At 41.9% G+C, this 18,016-nt stretch overlaps 1 protein-coding gene across 3 annotated transcripts in view; it reads right to left on the bottom strand.

Moving 5' to 3' along the window:
• PDE5A (phosphodiesterase 5A) overlaps window positions 1-18,016 on the bottom strand; it is a 105,977-nt gene that overhangs the window by 7,079 nt on the left and 80,882 nt on the right. For all 3 annotated transcript variants that reach the window (XM_006274043.4, XM_019494862.2, XM_014600786.3), the window contains exons 14-20: window positions 15,196-15,290; window positions 10,490-10,577; window positions 9,305-9,405; window positions 9,127-9,204; window positions 8,162-8,225; window positions 6,151-6,225; window positions 4,965-5,048 (exon numbers count right to left, since the gene is read on the bottom strand). In XM_006274043.4, the coding sequence (XP_006274105.1) occupies window positions 4,965-5,048; window positions 6,151-6,225; window positions 8,162-8,225; window positions 9,127-9,204; window positions 9,305-9,405; window positions 10,490-10,577; window positions 15,196-15,290 (585 nt within the window). The remainder of the gene's footprint in view (window positions 1-4,964; window positions 5,049-6,150; window positions 6,226-8,161; window positions 8,226-9,126; window positions 9,205-9,304; window positions 9,406-10,489; window positions 10,578-15,195; window positions 15,291-18,016) is intronic.

Raw genomic sequence — 18,016 nt, 5'->3', positions numbered from 1 at the left:
AGGTCTTGAGATTTCTTATTCTGATGGAGACCAGGCAAGAGTGACCTGCCATATTTGGGTGAAACAGAAAACAAGTTTTGGAGAAAACTGGATTCCCATTCTATGGCATAGACTAGAATGCTTAAATATATACATGTACGTGTTAAGAAGTTTCTACTGAAAAAAATGGTGACATTTGCAAACAAATCCATGAGTATTTCTGTGATATTCCCTTTCCTATTTCCCAACCACATCTGATGGAGACACATCCTTAGGCTGTAAAAGGCTTAGTCCTGAAGCATTATTTCACATGAATACTCCAATTAGCTTGTAATTCAGTGGCACTAAATCCCATGTATTAGGCCCTTGCAGCTGAGCTTAATGTCTCTCAGAATTTTTAGTGAATGCCTGCACACTCATATGAAGCACAATCCTGGCCATACTGAAGTCAGTACATATCGAGTGAAACTAGTCAGAATTTTACTCCATGAATTTAATTTGCATTCAAACAACTGACTTCAGTGGAATTCTTGATTTACACCATGGTGAGAGAAGAGTCAGGCTCTTATGCACAACTTATTGGAGCTTTCCTAGAAAAAACATGACAGAAAAGAACCTCAACTGGTCACCTAGTCCAAACTCCTAGTTAAGGCAGGATCATCTCTGTCTAAACTTTCCTAGACAAACTTTTGTCTAAACTGAATTTCAAAACTTTCAGTGATGGAAATTCCAGTCTCTCTAGATAATCCTTCCCAGTTAGAAAGTTCTTTCTAATATCCAACCTAAATCTCCTTAGTTGAAATTTAAGCACATTAACACTTGTTCGTTTTCTAGGGGACAAAGAGAACAGTTGATCACCAACTTCTATATATCAATGTGTTTTGTATTTGTAAACTTTTCTCAAATCCACTTCAGTCTTCTCTTCTCCAGGGTAAATAATTCCAGTTTTTCAACTTTTCCTCATGTCATACTTGTCAAACCTCCAATCATATTTATCATTGGATTCTTTTCAATTTGTCTATATCTTTCTTTAAGTGTAATGCCCTAAATAGGACACTGTACTCCAGGTGGGACCTCACCAGTGCTGAACAGAGTGGAAGAATCAGTTCCCATGACCTCCATAAAACAATCCCGTTAATGCCATATTTATTCAAATCCAAGATGAGCCTCCTCCCACATGTAACATGGGGGGAAAAGCCCTTTGTCTTGAATTCAAGTTGCGGGCAGGGGGGAGCAGCTACTGTGGATCCACCTCTTGTCCTGACCCAGGGTTGAAGTCAAAACCACTACTTCTGTCCTCCCTGCCATCTCCCTGCACCTCTTACGCTCCAGTTCCAGCCTGGGGAGTTGAGCACGTAGTTGCTCTAGCCCCACCTTGGCCAGGCAGAAGCTGAGTCTGAGTCTGGAGCTGCAGAGGCAGCAGTCAGGTCACTTGACTCCCTTGCTGTCCCTCCCCCACCTCCCCCCACACTGTCTTCCCTCCTGCCACTGCTTGCCTTGCTGCAATGGTGAAGAGCATGAATTGAAGACAACCCTCCAATAATAAGATTCTATACATGGAAAAATTATAACAAATTGATACGTTTTCCATGCATATGTAACCCTACATAATTTAATTTCTGGGGGGTCATCTTAAATTAAGAGTCATCTGAGATCTGGGTAAGCACCCAGTATGCTATTAAGTACATTCAGCATGCCTCATATTCAGCCTGTGGTCCATTATAACCCCCCAGGTATTTTTCTGTAGCACTGCAGCCCAGCTAGTTACTCATTTTGTGTTTGTATATTTGGCTGTTATATCCCAACTGTAAGACTTTACTCTTGTCCTTACTGAATTTCATAACGTTTATTTCAGACTACCCTGCCCCCCTCCCCCGCCCCTCCCATTTACCAAGGTCTGTTTGAATCTCAATTCTAGCCTCTAAAACAGTGGGGGCCACAAATTATCTCCATATCCCTCCAGAGTGCCACTCTAATCCTCTTCCCCTGCCTGATCTGCTGCTCTGCTTTCTGCTCCCTGGCCTGTGCTCCCAGCCCAATGTGCTACTGTTTGCTGCTTCCTGCCCTATCTGCCACGGTGTTGTCTGTCTTGTCCCTTGTCTGCTGCATGCCACACAGAGGCTGTCAGTACCACCTGTTGCACATGTGCCAGCCCTGCTCTAGAATACCTCTACCCTAGCGAAGGGTATCATTAAGATCTAGAACAGTACCAGATCCAGGACCAACCCAGGGGGTTCCTGCTTGATACCTCGTCCAGTTAGACACTGAGCCACTGATGGCTGCTCTCTCAGCATCATTATCCAACAGGTTCTGTATCCACATTATAGTAGTTTCAGTGACATAGTATTTCCTTAGCTTACTTTTGAGACCGTTACAGCATACTATGATAAGCCTTGCTGAAATTCAGGCGCATCATATCCAGTGTACCACCTCCAGGCTCTGTCATTGAGATTTTAGCAGCAGGCCCCACCTTTAGATTCCTGGTCTTTCTGGGAGCCCCAAAGGTTGAGTGATTCAGCTCCATAGGCTGGCTTAAGGCCTGCAGGCCCCTGCTCTCAATGCTTAGAAAAAAATTCCTAGATGATATGCTCCATTATCTTTCTTCATGTCAAAGTTGGACTGATTGCTCCGTAATTACCTGCATCAGCTTTGTTCTCTTTTTTCAAAGATGAACATGGCATTTGCCCTTTTCATCTTCTGGGACTTCAAACAATGTCCAGGAGTTCTCAAATAAAACAGTCAATGGCTATGCAATTCCCTCGGCCAATTCCTTGAACACTCAAGGATGAATCTGACTCAGCCCTGCTGACTTGAAAACACTCAGCTTCTCCAAGTTCTCTCTGACATGTTCTTTTGTTCCTCTAGACCAGGGGTAGGCAACGTTTTTTGGCCAGAGTGCCGAAAAAACCACAATGTCTGCCTTGGAAGGTGCCAGAGTGCCAACATGCTGGAGCCCAGAGCAGCCGTTTGCAGCCTCCCAGCTGCAGCCGGCCTATGGAGCCCAGTCTGCTTGCAGCAGGGCTTGCAGTCTCCCAGCTGCCTGCTGGGAGCAGCCTGGGGTCTGTGGCTGGCAGAAGCTGTTCAGAGCCCAGACTGGCGGTGGTGTGCCGAGCAAAATGGCCTTGCGTGCCATGTTCGGCACGCGTGCCGGGGGTTGCTGACCCCTGCTCTAGACTGACTATTCTGCCTCCCTTGTCTTAACTGTGCTTATCACCATACAGTTGTCTTTTTTTACAGGGACTAAAGTAAACAAGAGATTAAAAACTTCAGTCTTCTCCACCTTGTCCATTTGTTAACTTCCCCCTGTTCAGACCTTCATGGATGCAAGGAGTTCAGGTCTCCTTTTGCAGCACGTGTGTCAAATTCCTAGAGGTGAGATGGAAGCTCACGAAGCACCCACTTAGTGGGAAGGCTGAAGTTACAGCTGAGATCACTGGCTATTTTTACAGCATTAGAACAGTAAGAGTATGCTGGTTTCTTGCTCATTTTCCAAGTGCCCTTTTATGAAATAATTTGTATTTGATACTTATTAAAGTATCCATGTAAGCAGGTGGAGTTCGCAACTGCTCCATACTGAATAAACACACACTTGATCTGCTCCATACTGAGCTCTAATCTACGATTTGCCCGTACTGTTAAACCTAAACAGCAACAAGACATATATTGCAGCCTAAGCTTTCTCCTTAGTGGGGCTGTTCTTTGCATTTCCCTGTAGCACCCTGGTATCTAATGCTCTCTGTCCTATACTCTGTCAAATATGGGGACACCTACCCTAACACATATGCATGGTCCTGCATTCCTGTATGGACTAGCAGCTGCCACTCTACTACAGACTGTTTTAATATCCAGTCAATGAGATTATGGCCTGAGCTATGCTTCTCAGGCATGGCTTTGAGCTGCACAGCCCCACTGGAAGCTCAAAACAGCTTCCTGTGAAAGCACAAGGAGCCCCTGCGGGTGCATCCTCCTTCGCACAGGTGCGGTGTGGACTCCACTTCAAGTTCCCCCCCCCGCCCCCTCCAATGCCTGAGGGAAATGGCTCTGCATACTTGCTGGGGGTTACTGCCATGTGGCAGGAGGGCACCTTGTGCTCAGGGGGGCACAAGACTCGGGCTTTTGCTCTGCTGTGAAGCAGGAGCACAGAGAGGAAGTTTTTCTGCCTCCTTTGTACTTTTGCACAATCATGCAGGGGCTGGGCACAATCTAATCCAGTGTCCTTCAATAGCTAGCTGACAGGAGAGCTAGTGATCCTCTGTAAGTTTCATAATGGAAAGTTTCCCTAGAATTCTTCTCTGGGTAAGTATTCCTCCTCCTCCTCCTCAGAAATTCAGTCTTTAGAGCTGTGAACTCTGAATCTCTTTGATCCATAATGGCTTTGGTTAAATAACAGGTCTTTGGCAGGGGACCTGCAGTCCCCTACAGCAGCCTGCCTTCCCTTAAAAGGAACTGTCTGGGAACCCCCTCCTCCCAAATACCATTCCTGAGCTGTTTCCATAGCACAAAAGTGGAGGCTGCAGGACTACTGCTGACTGTCCTATTTAACTTGTTCATTTGCCCTAAGGGGTTCAGAGGCAGCACAACAATCCTGCTGTGAAGAGTGAGGAGGGGGAGGATGACTGTCCATTTTATAAATAAAAAGGCATAGAGATATGTTGCAACTTGCTCAAGAGTACACAGCAACTCACTGGCACAGCCAGGCATACGACCCAGTGATCTGCCTCCCATTTACCAGGTGCATTCTTCAGAATACATTGCCCCCTACCTGTTTTTGCAATGATTAACACAAACCACCTCAATAGGAGCAATTTGTGATGAACACACAGTCATTTTTCTTGAATGAACACTGAATTCATAAAACAAACTGTCTTATGTTATTGAGCTACTGAACCACTTAAGTGCTTCTAACTTTAGCTTCTGCCCTTATTGCACGCTACAGTACTCAGTTCAGGTTCTGGTTCAGAGGGGTCCTTTTTCAAACACCTTACCTCATACAGCTGTAAACAAATGGCATCTATGAATCCAACCTGCATGCTAGGGATCTTATTTTTCTTCTCTCTGTTCATTAGATCCTGAAATCATAAATCAATTCAGTCAGCTTTCATGGAACACATACCAAGTAAATCAGCTCTATAGTAAAATGAATGAAATAAGAAAATCCATGGGTCAGGTTGGCACTATCCAAACAGCAGCACTTCAAAAAAGCACAGGAGGCTCAGCACAGAAATGCAGAAGCACATTATGTTACAACATAGGAGCTTGCTTGGATGACCAGCTTCAGAAAACCTTTTTCCTCTGAGGCCATAGAGTTGGTGGAGTTGGAAAATCTACTTGTTTGGGGTGGGATACAGGTTGCACTGCTCTTTATGACTTCCCTTCCTGGACAATTACCATAGTTTCTTGCACACAGCACACAACTCCCACCCCAAGTAATCCCCCACAAAAGCTGTTTTGTGTGTTAACCAGGGAAGCTGATTTTTTGCCCAAGATAGAAGCACCCTGCTTTGATTCCTGCTCTGGTATTACTATTCAGGAATCCGGGGGGGGGGGGGGGGGGGGAGGAGGAGCATAGGGCCATTGTTCTTCACTTCACAGTTGTTAGCAATCATCTCTCCTTTTTAATGGTCATTCTGCTAATCAAGCTAAACTTTCTTAGGACAATTTTGCTGTCTGTCAGGGCTTCTCCTATTTCACAGCTCTTTAAATTCTCTTCAAGATCATAGGTCCATGACTGCCATGGAGACCAGTTTTTAGAAGCTGCTAGGGTTACATTTAAGCAGGAAGAAGAAGGTGGATCATCTGAAGATTAGGCTCTGTCCCTGCTCTCTGCAACCTTAACTCTGGAAAAATATTTCTTCATAATGCCTTTCAAAAACAAGGTTTGTAGTATACTGGGAGAGGGGAGAAGAGGGGTGGGGGGATATTGTATGCAAGAAAATACAGTAGTTTAGCAGCAGTGCCAGTTGCCTTTGAGAAATATATGTTCTTTGTGTCAGTAGCCTAAAGGACAGATGCAGGTATTTGGGAACCTAGCCATTAGTTGTCAAAATGGTGAGAAAAGAGCTGGGTCTATAGATCATAGACTTGCTACTGCAAGTATAATATTTAAAAAGAAAGAAAGGAAGGCCCCACTGACAGCAACTACCTTGAAAGTGGGTGTGCTTTCTTACTTACTGTTGGCTCTATGTTGAGTTCCTTTCTTTCCTTGTCTCCTTGGTCAAAAAATTCAGTAGCTACAAGCTCAGCTATCTGCAAAAAAGCGACATACCACATCTGTGAGTTGCAAAAGCCCTGGTGTTATACTCTCTGTGCAGGGCCAAAACAGTAAACTTAATTGCAGGACATTTGCCCTTAATGACAAAAGAATGAAGTCCTAAACCTGAAAGGCTAATGAGATGTCCTGAACTGGCTTCTCAAGGGGCCTATCTGTGAAATCTTTACTACTGAACCATGTTCTCTAAATCTGCTCAGCCAAGTAGTGAAATGGCAAACGAAACATTTTGCTTGGATTAAATTATTTTACTAAACTAGGTCTATTTTAATCATCAAACACTAATATTTTACTATAAGGAGATGTAACTGAAACAAGTGGCATTTGCTGGACATTAGTTCGGAAACACTGGGCTTAGTAGTAAATAGATTTCAGCCGTGACTGAAGAACTTCCAGAGGGCTTGCTCCTCTTGTTGTTGCCAGTGACTTGAGAGAGGATTCACTGACTGCATATCAAGACAGAGTTGGACCTAGCAAGTCCCAGAGACCAAGAGGAGATACACATTTGCAGCAGTTCAAATTCCATGTGCTTCAGTGCTGTACAGATGTATGGCTTCCCCTGACCCTTCTCCTGGAGCACTTAAAAATTGCTGTGATGTCATGCAGTAGACATGACCTCCAGGAAAGAGCTGCAACATGGTTTTCCTTAGTTATTAGCATTGTACATCACTGTGCTTGCCACCCTGGACAGGGAGGGAGGGAAAAGGAGGGACAACCAATGACTGCTCTCTTGTGTACTTAGTGGGTCTTCAAAACCTCTAGAGACTGGCTGAGAGGCATACATGGCATTCTGTTTTCCAGCCCTCCAGTCCTGGAGATTATGTTGAGGGGGGTGGTGATGGGGAAATGAAGTGCTGTGGGCCATCAGAAGACAATGGAGCCTTTTCAGAAAGTGCTTCAAAAATGCTCCTCAGTCTTTGAAGGTCATTTTGAAGTGCTTCTTTGACCACACATGCCTTCACATTTGCTGTTTGGAGGGCTTCAAACACACTTGGAATACTTCAAACAACATGTCTGTCCAAGGCCAGAAGCTCCTCTGAAATTATAATGCTTTGCACTTGTACACACCCTATTGTCCAAAGATTGCTTTATACAGGTTAACAAAGGCAAACCTCACAACCATCCTGAGAGACAAGGATTCCTTTACAAATGGGTAAAGTGAATATTAAGAACTAATTTTTTTAAATTAGACGTTACAACTAGAATTTTCAAAAGTGACTAGTGATTTGTGCACTTTGGTTTTTGTGGGACCCTAATCTCTTCCTTTCAAAAAATACCAAGTACACACCTTAAGAAATAAAGGCCCATTCGAGCCGAGAACCCCCAAAAAGCCAAGAACCCCCACCTTGCAAATCACCAGTCCCTTTTCAAAATATTGACATGCAGGTCTAATTAACATACACAGTTACCATGTTAAACTGGAAGGAACAGAGTACAATGAATATCTAGTGAGATAATTCATGACTGAAACAACAATAAACTTGCATACAAATGAAGATCTTTCTGAAAATGTAATTCTGTTCAAGGCATCACAGCATGTTAGCGGGAAAAGTAACTATAACCCAGAAGAACTGTGTCCGAGACCTGCTCACTGACTACCAGACAAAGCTTCTGTTACTAATGCTTGGCATAAAACTAACCTGATTGTGTGCTATTGCCTTCTAGTAACACAGAACATTTGGGAACAAATGAAAACTATACAGTTACCTTCTACTTACTGCCACATAGACTGATTCTGCAAGATGCCCAGGGCCTTCTCCAGCAAAGTGCTGAGCTCCTTTAACTCCCACACTGAGCACCTTGCAGGGCTGGTCCCTAAAGCTTCATCCTCTACCAATACCTTTTCAAGGTGGGAGATTTAAGGGATCTAATTTGAATAACCAGCACTTAGTAACTCTTAAATGAGGCATATACCCGTTGTTGAACTGGCCAGGGTTTTGTTATTGCTGACAAATCACAGGCAGTCATCAGCATTGCTCTGTAGAAGAAAAGAAAACCCATGATGTGTTACAACATGAAACTCATGTAGCCATTAAAGCAAGATGCTAGTAATTATGGAATCCAATGATAAATAAAATCAAAGTCAGAAAAGCTGATGAAAATACTGGAAAATTATAAAAATAATCTTTAGAGGGGACTACATGGATGGGGTTTGGTAACAAGGCACTCTGTTGTTCTCCTGTGTCAGCAGACCCAAGCAAATCTAGATAATGTCTGTTGAGAGTCAGTCCATTAGCTTTTGATGGGCCCATGTAACATGACCTGGTTGCAGTATATTTGCTACTGAATGGGTGCCACATTACAAAAATCATTGTCATCACTGATGGTAAGTAGTAACTTTGCTGTCTATTCCAGCAGGAAGGCCACTGAACAAGTCTGATTCCTAAAGGCTGTGCCTTCAAAGTAGGGTCACAGCACAGTGATGAAACTGCCTAGGGATTCAGCTACATGGCTGAGGCAATTCAATGTGCCTTTCAGACTCATTCCTTTCATGAAAAATGAATATGTTTCAAAACAAACAGCTCTCCCTGAATCTTTAGGATGCTGATTTTAACAGTTCACTGCTTTAGGACAATGCGCCCACAGCAAAAGAACATTATGATACTGTGTCAGGAATCCTGCACCCTTTAGGAATAATAGAAAAGCTTATATAACTTTACAAGTCATCCACCAGTGTCCATCAGACAAGCCCTTGCAGCTCTCTCAATAATATTCAGAGTTAGGCATCCAATCACTGACCCCTTTGGCTTGTGTCCACTTGTGTAGGCCTGGATCTCACAGTCCTACAGTGGCTCTACTGAAATGTGCAGCAGTGTGGCATGGAAAATCTGACAGATGATAGCACACAGTATGGTTTTAAACTTCTGCCATTAACTTACAAAAATAGCTCTTTTTGCATAGGATCTTCCCAGTCAAACTGCTTCTTTCTTAGAAGTTCAAAAAACTCTCCCCTTCTCCTTAAAACAAGCAAAAACAAGAAAAAGAGAGTTCATAATTGGGTCAACACAATTCAAACATCTGACAGGGGCTGGTCAGCCAAATTTGCTTCTAACTTACTTAATGTACAGTGCCAAGTCTGTGGCAAGAATGGCTTGTTTTATCATTTTCAAAGTGGCCTTGTATTCTTCAATAGAAAGGCTGCTGAGAATCTGGTTTCCCTTTACAAAGACAAAAAAAGAGGAATGTTAACAACCAAATATGTACATGTCAACAATTTATTACATTCTCTACTTAAGTTCTGAATTGCTCTCAGTTGTTTTCTTGTAACTGTTGGCTTTTTCTTCCTCTGCTCTCTACTGCAAATTCTCTGCAAACCATATTGCAGTATATTTGAATATTGGCCAAAAGTTCCAGGAACAGTATTGTAAATTATTATACAGTGGAATGCTATAGTATTTTTAGCAGGCAGAGAACTGGAGAAGCAAAGAGACTTTAAGTCTATCTCATTCCAAAGAGTCCCTTTGCTACAAACCACATCCTAGAGTTTCCTTTTCTTTTTCTGCAGTAAAGAGGCTGTGGCCAATTCAAAAATCATGGCTTAAGAACTTTGCAGCTTAACTATCATATGGCAAAAAGAAGTAGTCATTCCTTTATAAAACAACACAAACAAAGCATTTCATAAGAGATATGCAAGAACAGCAACCCACAGCAAAATCAAGGCACCCTGAGGATGACGACCAAGGAATCTGTTTCTATATGTTCCTTGCTTTTGTCAAGCCTGCAGTACCAAACAAACCATATAAATATGCAGTTTCGCTCTTACTGTGAATGCCAAATAGCTGGTTTTCCAATGAAGAAGCAAAATGTCACACATTGTATGTGTTTATTTCTGGGGCTTTGTTCAAGCTTATCTGTAGCCATGGGATGCGTAACTTTTTTCAAACTGATTTGGGCACATAAAAGCATGAGTCTTCCTTAACATGTAAGCAACGTTTCTGGCTCAGAGAAGGATTTGTTACTGATGACAGGTGTGTCAAAATTAAGGCTTTTTATTTTGTTTGGTCCAAGAAAGCAGGTACTCAAAATGAAACCAGCAAAGCTGCCCTTTGTCAGGCAAAGGCTTGAAATGGCCTGGTTGTCAAAAGTGGGACTGATTTCAAAATGTTGTATTTGTTTTCTTTACCCAAAAAGGAATGAAGCTCTTTTGAGAATGTACAATGCTGGGAATCTATCCAGAAACTAAAAATACAGGCAAAACAAGCTAGGGTTTCAGTCAAACACATGAAGAAAGAAGCCATTTACCGGACTATTCAGGATCATCAGGCACTGATCAAAATGGTGATGCTCCATGATGGAGTGGCAGTAGAGCTGAGCCAGGGGATGTTCGCTTCTGAGAAGTAAAAACATCACATTGGGAAACTCAGAAATCAAGTCAAATGCATCCACCACTCAGCAGCATTTGCCAGCACAACTCACTCTGCTCTGTGTCAATTAACCAACTCTCCCAGTGCTCCTTTCTTCATCCATTGTCTGCTCTCCTTCTTCCGTGTGACTGGTCAAGCAGAACAAACACATTCCCAGAGACTCATAGGGGAGCACAAATGCAAAAACAATGCAATTGCTTTGTCAAAGGCTGACAGCTCTAGCGTTCTGGGTTTTAGAGGCCATTAATACACAAGGAATAAGGAAATAATGCAAGAACCTTTAAGGGACAGAATTATGGAGTGAAAAACAAAAAGCAATAACAAAGGGCAATGAGACAGAAAACTTCAAGGGGAATGTTATTTTAATATCTGGTGATTTACACAACTGCCTTTGTTTACCATGTGACTTTTAGTCAGCCCTCTACAGAGGCTGCTCTTCTGCAAGTTCAGGGCATGTGCACGGCAAATGGCAATACAGGCTTAATAAAAAGCCCACAATGGAAAAGCACCTGTTGATTCCTATGGACTTTGGATCAGGACCTCTAGGAGTCAATGCCAACTGTTTCCTATTTTGCTTGTAATCCCCTACCCACTCTCAGGTTTTGTATCTCATTGTGTTCCAACATAAATGCCTTGATTTATCACGAGCTAGTTACTGAGAAATCATTCTGTCCCTGAGTATCAATGAAAAATCCATAAGAAAATGCTGTGTGTGGGGGGTGAGTAACAGCTTTTACTGTACCATTCGAAGTGGCAAAAGAGAACAACACTAATTGCTTGGATGCAAAGCTTAAACCTGTTTCTTAGTTTTGGATATTGAACTTGTGGCTAGTGGTTTGAGACAAAATATGGAAACTCTTCTTTGAAGATTTCAAAATTTCTTCCTTCTCCCCCATTGCGTGGTGATGTGATTTGCTTCTGTTACTACAAATCCACTATTTTTTAACTATATTAACTCCTGTGGTACACCTCTCTGACATCATCCTGCTAGCTAAGGGCAGGTCAGGAATCTCCCTCTAGCTTGGTTTACTGTTGACCCTGTACTCAGCTATCATAGAATCATAGAAGTAGGGTTGGAAGGGACCTTGTCACCATAATAAAGCACAGGGGCACTGATACACGAGACACTCCGGGCATTTTAACTGGAGTGGCTCTTGGAACTGCTCTAATTAAAGCATCCTCATAGCCCTCCACTCCCAGAGCACATGTAAAAATGCCCTCGGGTTCTGAACAAAGTAGTGCAACAATGCTTCTGTTAGGCCAACAGGCCAGGCCCAAGGACACTTCTTTCAGAACACAATGGTTTGATTATGTAGCTTTCTCTCACTGCTCTTTACATATTGGTTTGGAAAAAATGCTGTGCATCTGCCAAGTGATCTTAAAACACAGTCCACTTCCTGTAATTTTTGCTACCAGGACCGTTCTCTGTATTTTTTAAAACCCCACTGTTCAAGGAAGAAAAAACTTGTCAAATATCACTTTCCCCACCCCCAACAAACAAAGAAGTAGAAAGGATTCATCCCTGGACAATATTTTACTTTTAATTTGGTCTCCACCAGCCCAAATGACTTAAAAAACAAAATGCCTGGAACTGTTTTTAGTGAGACAAACATTATTAAGTTGTAATGGCCTCTACTTTTGTGGCATGGGTGAATGTTGGGTTTTGCCGTCTATGACTTTTTCCCAGGACATTTTTAAAAGAAGATGACGCATGTCCAGATGTTTTCCAGGAAATATATTTTTAAATAAATAAAGCAAAAAATAGTGAGATGGCTCCAATCACTTTAAGCCTGCAAGTTACTGGATTCCCCCCATTTGGGGACACGGGAACGTCACTGCTCCAGATTTTTAGTCTTTTTTGTTGTCTTAAATATCATGCTAAAAATAATTTTGAACCCAAGTATTTGAATGTGAATGGTCAACAAAAGAACTGAAACATCTGGACTTAAATATTTTCTTTCATTTTCTTCCTTTGCTCTCAGTGTTCCTTCCCTCACACACGCCTTTCCTCCCATATGAGCTACCTTCATAGCACTTTACTCTACACCTTTCCTTTCCAGTCAGCCTTAAAGCCAGTCACCAACTCTGCCAGAAAGATACCTCCAGAAATGTATATTATATGTTTTTTGCAAAGCTGGTCAGGATGAAACATTGCTGCCATATCACTGTAATTCTTTTATTTTTCCTAATCAAACTGTTTAATTAACAAATAGTAGTGTTAGAGTGGTGTAGTAGCCATTATGGTCCAGGAATTATGTAAGAGGCATGGATTTTTTTGGGTGATATCTTTTATGGGACCAACTGCATAGCTGTGATAAAGTTAGACAAGCTTTCAAATAAGACCTGGAGAATGTGTTGTATTCAAAAGCTTGTCTAACTTTATCCCAGCTATGCAATTCATCCAATAAAAGATATCACGAAAGAAATCCTTGTCTCTTCATCAATGAAGTAATATATTGAGCTGAGAGAATTATTTTTAGATGAACAGTGAAGTTACTAAAAAAAAGGAAGAAGCAGTTTTGGGGTCAGCAATACTATTCATACATTTGGATTGAAAGTGGCCAGTCATTTTGGCTGAAATAAACAGGGACAACATTTAAGAAAGAGCAAATGTTATTTTAAAGACTAAGCAAAATATCCTGTTTCAAAACAAAAATCCCAATTATTTTTAAATGGCATGTTTTGACTTTTGAACATGCTGAAACAATAGCTTTCATTTCAAAGATGAAATTTAAAAGTCCAACTTTATCCTTTTTTTAAAGAAAGCCTTTTGGGCTGACCTGAACTGCATTTTTTTTTTATTTTTCAGTTCCCTTCTGAACGAAGAAATTCATCCTTCACACAGCTCTAATAATTAGAAGGATCATCTGTGGCTCACTGAATAACAGCAAAACTTTCACTGACTTCAATGATGAAGACCACTCCAGTGATTAGATCTCAATAGATAAAATGTCAAAAGTGCTGAAGTCACTAGACAGCATTAATGAGATGGATGTTCCTTTCAATGAGATCTATGCTTCTACAGGTTTAAGTTAGTTTTGAAAATGTGGCTTGTACTCCCTAAGTCAGTTTAGTCTTTTGTAAGCTTTACCTCAGTGTCTAATATGAATCCATGTGCTAATATCTGGTGTGTCTACGTCCGGTTAACACTATAGATATGCCCACACCATCCGAGCAATTCCCCAAGGAGTAGCACAATGAAGAATGGCACACTTGCTCTGTGCATACTACCTCCAAATATCAATGTAATGTAGCCATCTTAATACCAATAGAGAGACTGAGAACTTACTGTTGCTTGACCAGCACTGACCAGGGAGTCCATCCATATCATGCACAGGACAGGAATATCATGCTTTACAGTATGACAGAGTCCCCAGAAGGGTCCTCAGGCAGTACAGCTGTGCCCTTAGTCTCCAGTCTCTTATTTCTTAGTAAGTTTTAACATCCTATGATAAATTTATTCCTTTAGACTTTTCACAATCATCTTACATAAACTGTATATCTAGTTTGCCTTCATGTTTTTAATTGGCATTTTCTTTTAACTAAATGTACACATTTTAAATGCCCTAAATCTGTTTTAGCCTATCTGGCATGCAACAAAGTCAGGGAAATGGGTATAACTGGCGAGTTAAAATTACTGAATCAATGTGCATCATAGAGTGAAGTTACATGGTATACTTTGACCATACTATGGGCACTTAAATTATGAGCATCTGCACATTAAATCTCCTTACCTCATGCAAAGTGCCCTCCAAAAAGTTCTAAGTTATGCCACTTCAGGTGAGGGCTAACTCTGGGCTGTGCTACCTAGGTTGTGTTAGGGCAACTTAGGCCTGGTTCATGAAGATAAAAATGAGCATTTGTCAACCTCTGTCATCCCAGAATGCACTGCTCCCAGCACCCTTGCCATCCCCCCACTCCCTGAGCAGGGATACAGCCCAAGTGTCCTGGCTCCAAGGCATACCCCTGCTCAACTCTCTAGCCACAAGGCAGAGCAGCGCAGGCAAGAAATAGTATTAACCCTTAATGTGCAGCTGCTCACAGCACATTCTAACTTTAATACTGCATAACACCTCACAGATCTGGTATGGTCAAAATGTAATATGTAAAATCACTCTTATACTCCATGTATCCTACTGCTCTCATATTCACTGTATGCCTATGTGACAATTCAGGGCTATGCAGAAACACACAAGCTAGGGCTGAATGAATGACTTCAGATACCAGAAGCATTATAGGCAAGTTAGCATGCTACTCCACACAGGTTAATAATAATTTAGCTCTGATTCTCGGCTAAAGCCCTGATTCTCTAAGTATCCATGTGGTACACCATGAGAACACAACTATGCTGCTTCCAGTATCCAAGGTCACTCAAAGCTAGCTTGGCTATTTCTGTCCAGCACTACATTTTGCTTGGTAGATATACCCCTATACTGATTTGCAAAACCTATTAAGTCACAAACCAACTCCCTTTTATTTATGTGAATTGGCAAGGTTTTACTGTATTTAATTTTCTAGGTTTTTTTTTTTTATTTTAGTGAAAATGTTTGTGCTCTTCCTTTACCTCAAAGGAGATTTGCTTACCTCTGTATGTAAGAGTTGTTCACCCCTCTATGATCCAAATCATGGCTCAGTGCTGCTATCAGCAAAGCAAGTGTTTCTAGATCAGTCAGCTTGCTCTGTACATAACAGAAAGTACAAGAAAAAATGTGTTTGCTTTGAATCTGTTATTAATGCATGATGCCTTTTCTTGTCAATACACAACATCTTGAGCTTTGACATATGAACATAAATTTAATCACAATAGGACAATTCCTTCCCTTACGTAAATTGCAATATTAAAAACTGGATTAAATGGTGTAAAGCAGCCTTTACATTAATTCTTACAAAGCAGCCTTCATTATATCTCAATGAAAGAGGCCAGTACCATTATAAACATTGTTTTTAAGAAGATGGCGAAACTGAGACAAAGGATGTCATGCCCAAAGTATCCAGCAAAGTGGTGACTTTGGAACTGATCCCTGGTCTCATGAGCCCTAGTCCTCTGCCCTCTCCGTGAAGCAATGCCCCTTTTTAGCAGCTAAAGAATCTATTATTTTAATCAAAAGGTCAACACAGAATCAACTCATTTATAACACATTCTTTTGCAGAAATAGTTTGCCAGGAAGTGGGAGGGGAGTTATAGCTTCTCCCTGGCCACTTCATATTTCCAACATTGTTTAATATAGATAATACAGACAGAAAGCTTACTTGGCTAGTGACCAGATGATATTGAAAAAAAATCTCACTCAAGGCCATTTTTGACTCCAGAACCCTTTTGCTTCTTGTAAATTAGGCTGGCAGGTATCCACCATGGACAGGAATGCAGCAATTATGGAATACACAATGGGAGCTAAGAAGGCTCCTAAAACAACTTGCACCTGAGCTATTAAGGTCAGAGATCATCCACACGGAAAAGCTATGCACAAAGTGAAAGTGACATGCCTAATTTTTTGCAGAATGTATGAGAATACTAGCTACCCTCTCTTCTACTCGGTATTAATTTTGGATTTGGTTCCACAGGGAAACATTCATCTGTGTTCTCAAATAAATTACTGTATTCACTCGAATCCAAGACAAGGTTTCCTCTCCACCATTCATCATGGGGAAAAAAGCTCCTCATCTTGAATACAAGTTGTGTGTGTGTGTGTGTGTGTGTGTGTGTGTGTGTGTGTGTGTGTGTGGAGGGGGGGTAGAGTCAGAGCCATAGTAGCCACCTGCTCCCCACATCTGCCTACCCGCTGCAGCCTTTGTCCCCTCCCCCTTACTCTCAGGCATGGATCTGGCTCTGGCTCCATCCACTCCAGGGGCAGAAAGCACATTAAAACATGGTCCCTGGCCTAGCCAACCAGGAGTGGTACAGCTCTGGCCTCAGGACACTGTTGTAGAAGCATGGCCCTGCCTGCTACAAGTGCCCCATCTTTGGGAGAAAATGGAGCTGGAGCTGCATCTGGTAGTGAAGGGGGGGGTGGGGATGAGGAAGGAAGCAGAGGCTGTGGGGAGTGGGAGGAAGGGGACAGCGAAGGCTGTGCAGAACAGTGTGGGGCAGAGGCTGCGAGGTGTAGGTGGTCAGGCTGTAGGGGAGAAAAGTTGGGGGGTAGAAGACAAGGGGGCTGCCTGATCCCCCTAGTTCCCTACACCCCAGCCAATGGTTTCCTTGCACAGCAGTTGAGGGGGGATGGATTTAAGATGACCCTCTTATAATTAGATTCTGTACCTGGAAAATTATAGCAAATTTATATACATTTTCCCAGTATAGAATCTAATTATTTGGGGGTCATCTTAAATTCAAAGTTGCCTTGGATTCAAGTAAACATGGTACTGTCAGATGGCACAAGCCATCTTGTGCCAAAGACAAAGACTCTTGAATAAATATGGAGGAACAATGACATTTTTTAGTTTAGTTGTTGAAGCAAAAAACAATTCAAGTCAGGTGACGTGGAAACCTTATATACACATCTATACACATATATACATATATACATACATACATATACATATACGCACATACATATACAGTAAAAGCTGCATTAACTGGCATTCTAGTAACCGGATACTAGTACTACTCTATTAACTGGAATTTCTGCCTGGCTGGATGCATGGTGCAGGGCGGGGGGAACCTGGATGTGGCAGCCACCGCCACCACCACCTATTACCCTGAGCTGCTGCTGCTCCATGTGCGGCCACTGCCATCCCTCCCCTGCTCCACATCTGGCTAAAAACCCCTGTCTTGGGTAACCGAATTTTTAGATAACTGGCACCCCCCTAACCACCATACTCATGCCGGATAACAAAGCTTCTACTGTACATACACACACATGCGCACACTCTGAAAAATTTCATCTCAGGAAAGTCATTCTCCCTCTGCCAACTATGATGTGTTCACTTTTGGGGTATTTAATCTCCTGGCAACAGTTTTTTCCTCTGTTTTAATATAAAACTAAGTCAATCTTGAAATGAAATTGCCCCTGTGAAATGAAGGACTAAAACGCTTGCTGTAAAAAAATATCAAAAAAGGAACACTGCAGCACTTCCACAAATGCCCCTTGGTTAATACTTGGTTAAAAGTAGTTGCCAGATTTTAACTGAATTCACAAATAGTTTTGGTCCAGCTGAAATTACATTTCGCCCTCTACATTTTTGTAGCTCTCTTCCAAAATACTAAAAATTGTATGCTGAATACTGTGAAGGAAGACAGTGCAAGAGGGACACTCTTCTGCACTTTCTTGACTGGTGTAGGATATAAGCAGAAACTAATGAAATGCCATTAGCTGAATTAAATAGAAAGGGCATGATCCTGTAAATCAGTAGTGTATATAACATTCACTCTGGAACATCATGTGGGATCAGGCCCATGGTAATAATT

Source organism: Alligator mississippiensis, chromosome 2, assembly GCF_030867095.1.
Source record: "Alligator mississippiensis isolate rAllMis1 chromosome 2, rAllMis1, whole genome shotgun sequence".
NCBI lineage: Eukaryota > Metazoa > Chordata > Crocodylia > Alligatoridae > Alligator > Alligator mississippiensis.
Note: the sequence above shows the minus strand (reverse complement) of the source record. Positions and strands in the feature narration are given on the sequence as shown.